Below are 3,681 nucleotides of genomic sequence, written 5' to 3'. Positions count from 1 at the left end.
GAAATCAGGAAGTATAAGGAGAGGAGAGTTAGTAAGCTTCTCTTTGAGGGTTTGAAAGGAGGTTTCTTGTGCTTCTTCCCACTTGAATCCTACATCTTTCTTGATGATCTCAGTCAGTGGAGCTGCTATAGTGCTGAAGTCTTTCACAAATCGCCTATAGAAACCTGCTAGACCATGGAAACTCCTTACTTCATTTATGGTTTTAGGACTCGGCCACTCTTGTATAGCTTTCACCTTCTCTTGATCCACCTTTACTCCATCTGCACTCACAACAAAGCCTAGGAAGACCAAGTTATCCGTACAGAAAGTGCATTTCTTAAGATTAGCAAAGAGCTTTTCTTTTCTCAAAACATCAAGAACAGTCCTAACATGAACTATATGCTCTTCTAAACTCTTGGAGTAAACTAGGATATCATCAAAGTAAACTACCACAAACACTCCTATAAAAGATCTAAGCACATGATTCATCAATCTCATAAAGGTACTAGGAGCATTGGTTAAGCCAAAAGGCATCACCAACCACTCATACAAACCATGCTTAGTCTTGAAAGCGGTTTTCCACTCATCTCCCTCTTTCATCCTAATTTGATGATACCCACTCTTAAGGTCTATCTTAGAAAAGATACTAGAGCCATGCAATTCATCTAGCATATCATCTAATCTAGGAATAGGGTGGCGATACTTCACTGTTATGTTGTTGATGGCTCTGCAATCAACACACATGCGCCAGCTACCATCTTTCTTGGGCACAAGGAGAACTGGAACAGCACATGGACTCATACTCTCTCGGATATGACCCTTCTCCATTAGTTCCTCCACTTGTCTTTGCAACTCCTTAGTCTCAACAGGATTGGTTCTGTATGCTGGTCGGTTAGGAAGAGTAGAGCCAGGAACAAAGTCTATCTGATGTTCTATCCCGCGCACTGGTGGCAATCCTGTGGGGTTGTCTTCTGGAAACACATCAGTATACTCCTGCAAAAGAGAGACTAGTTCACTAGGATAATCCTGTGTAAGATCAGTGACTGTTAGCAAGGTCTCTTTAAACATAAGTAAAACAATAGAGGATTGAGAGTAAAGAATTCTTTTGATATCTCCCTGTTTGGTATAGAGGCTGTGATGTTTCTGATCAGGCTTCAGGTCGATCTCTTTCTTTTTCTGAAGTTGGAGTTGATCTGCTTGAACTTCTTTAGGTGACAAAGGTACCAGCACTGTCTTCTTTCCATTAAACTCAAAAGAGTGCTTGTTACTGAAACCATCATGAACCACTCGCCTATCAAACTGCCAAGGTCTACCAAGAAGGATATGGCTAGCTTCCATTGGTAAAACATCACACAAGATCTCATCTTCATATCTACCAATGGCTATAGGGATCAGCACTTGATTGGAGACTCTCATCTCACCTTCTTCATTGAGCCATTGCAGCCGGTAAGGTCTAGGATGTTTCTGAACTTTCAAACCCAATTTCTTCACCATGGTCTCACTAGCTACATTGACACAGCTCCCACCATCAATAATAAGGCTGCACACCTTACCCTGAACCATACACCTAGTGTAGAAGAGGTTCTCACGCTGCTCAGTCTCTTCAGCCTTAGTTTGCAAGTTCAAAAGTCTTCTTGTCACCAACAATCTTCCTTTCACTGGTTCTACTTCACTACCTTCATCAGACCTGTCTTGATCAGACCCGGAGTGCTCTTCTTCTGATTCATACTCTCCATTCTCAAGTAGAATCATCACTTTCTTGTTGGTGCATTCATTGGCATAGTGTCCTCTGCCTTGACACTTGAAACACTTCACATCTCTAGTTCTAGAACTTGTAGCTTCCGCCTTGCTTTTCTCTTTGCTGTATGGGATGCTAGACTTGGATTCTTCTTTCGGCTGAGGCTTGTTATCTCTCATATGGGATGGTTTCTCTTCTTTAGTGTACTGATACTTGCTGGACCCATAGTTGCCTCGCGAGTGATGCTTCCTCTTAATCTGTTGCTCCACCAGGATAGCTTTGTGCAACATCTCTTCTATCTCAATGTAGTGTTGCATCTCCACATTGTCTTGAATCTCGCGGTTAAGTCCTCCAAGAAATCGGGCCATAGAAGCTTCTCTATCCTCAGATATACCAGCTCTCAACATCAGCAACTCCATCTCCTGGTAGTACTCTTCCACAGTCTTGGTTCCTTGTGTAAGTTTCCTCAATTTCTGATGAAGATCTCTGTGGTAGTGGTTAGGCACAAACCTTTTGCGCATAAGAGACTTCATCTCTTGCCAAGTCTCAACTGGATACTCTTGATTTATCCTCCTAGTAGTCACCAGTTGATCCCACCAACTCAGAGCATAATCATAGAACTCAGTTGCAGCAAATTGAATCCTCTGAATATTGGTGTAGTGCTTGCAGTTGAATACAATCTCGATCTTCTTCTCCCATTCAAGATACGCATCAGGGTCCACTTTGCCATGGAAGGGAGGGATCTTAAGCTTCAAACCAGAAAGCTCATCACGGTAAGGTCTTCTTTCATCATGATCACGACGAGTTCTCCTTCTACTACCTCGTGATGCTGAGGAAGAACCACTCCTCTCACTTCGGTGGCGCTCATAGTAGTTATCAGTCTCTTGTGAACCACCATGCTCTTGCGGAGTATGAGTGTGACGGTTCCTCCTACTCTCATTACTGTGACCTTGACCAGTAGCTTGTCTAATCTCCCTTCTGATCTCTTCCATGTTGTGTTTCATCATCTCATTCATGCTTTCCAACATAGTCTTATTAAGCTGAGCAGTCATAGCTTCCATCAACATCTTGTTTCTTCTCATCACTTCTGCTTCTTCTCATCACTTCTGTTTCATATCATGAGATATCTAAGGGAAGCTCCTGGTCAAGGTGTATGGATGGGATGCAACAAGAGTACAGAGATTGTGGGATACTGTGATGCAGATTGGGCTGGTGATAGAGTAGACAGGAGGTCTACTACAGGCTATTGCACTTTTATAGGAGGCAATCTGGTTACTTGGAAAAGCAAGAAGCAGAAGGTGGTATCATGTTCAAGTGCTGAAGCAGAATATAGAGCAATGAGGAAGCTGACCAGTGAACTCATTTGGATCAGAAACTTGCTAAGAGACTTGGGCATAGGGACAACAACACCAATCACAATGCACTGTGACAACCAGGCAGCCATCCATATAGCCTCAAACTCAGTGTTTCATGAGAGGACAAAGCATATTGAGGTGGATTGTCACAAGGTTAGACAAGCAGTGGAGCAGAAGATCATCCTACCTTGCTACACTAGAAGTGAAGACCAGCTAGCTGACATCTTCACCAAAGGAGCAAGCACCAAGGTCTGTGAGTTCATCCATCCGAGATTGGGACTCATAGACTTGGCTAGATCATGATCCCCTTATACCATGGAACATCTACTCTTTTTCCTTTATGTGTTTTTATCCCATTGGGTTTTTCACATAAAGGTTTTAATGAGGGATGTGTTCATGGGTTCCAATCTTAACCACATACTATATGGTTAAGCTTGAGGGGGAGTATTGACATAGGATATAAATAAATCAGAAAGAGAGAGGAGCTGGAGATACATGAAGTAGAAGCAGATCCGAGATTACTTGAAATACAAGTATATCCGTACAACACTTGCTGTGCAAGGTACCAATGCATAACCTAACGTGGAGTGAGAGGCAAGACAAGTCAGA

The 3,681-nt window shown here is 42.7% G+C and overlaps 1 protein-coding gene across 1 annotated transcript; it reads right to left on the bottom strand.

Annotated features, from left to right (window-relative positions):
- Window positions 1-911: 911 nt before the first annotated feature.
- LOC130502689 (uncharacterized) lies at window positions 912-2,784 on the bottom strand. Its single transcript, XM_056997474.1, has 5 exons — window positions 2,538-2,784; window positions 2,339-2,438; window positions 2,041-2,227; window positions 1,057-1,923; window positions 912-950 (listed from the first exon to the last, which is right to left on the bottom strand). The coding sequence occupies exons 1-5, from the start codon at window positions 2,782-2,784 to the stop codon at window positions 912-914; spliced, it is 1,440 nt and encodes a 479-aa protein (XP_056853454.1).
- Between the last annotated feature and the right edge of the window lie 897 nt (window positions 2,785-3,681).

Source organism: Raphanus sativus, unplaced genomic scaffold (genome assembly GCF_000801105.2).
Source record: "Raphanus sativus cultivar WK10039 unplaced genomic scaffold, ASM80110v3 Scaffold0659, whole genome shotgun sequence".
NCBI lineage: Eukaryota > Viridiplantae > Streptophyta > Magnoliopsida > Brassicales > Brassicaceae > Raphanus > Raphanus sativus.
Note: the sequence above shows the minus strand (reverse complement) of the source record. Positions and strands in the feature narration are given on the sequence as shown.

What these genes read in the sequence shown, in the direction of transcription:
- LOC130502689 (XM_056997474.1), bottom strand. Translation starts at nt 2,784, where the DNA reads ATGTTGATGGAAGCTATGACTGCTCAGCTTAATAAGACTATGTTGGAA. An exon ending in TTCTTCCTCAGCATCACGAG is followed by an intron (nt 2,439 to 2,537) that starts GTAGTAGAAGGA and finishes TCCATGGCAAAG; the next exon opens with TGGACCCTGATGCGTATCTT. An exon ending in ACCGCGAGATTCAAGACAAT is followed by an intron (nt 1,924 to 2,040) that starts GTGGAGATGCAA and finishes AGCAAGTATCAG; the next exon opens with TACACTAAAGAAGAGAAACC.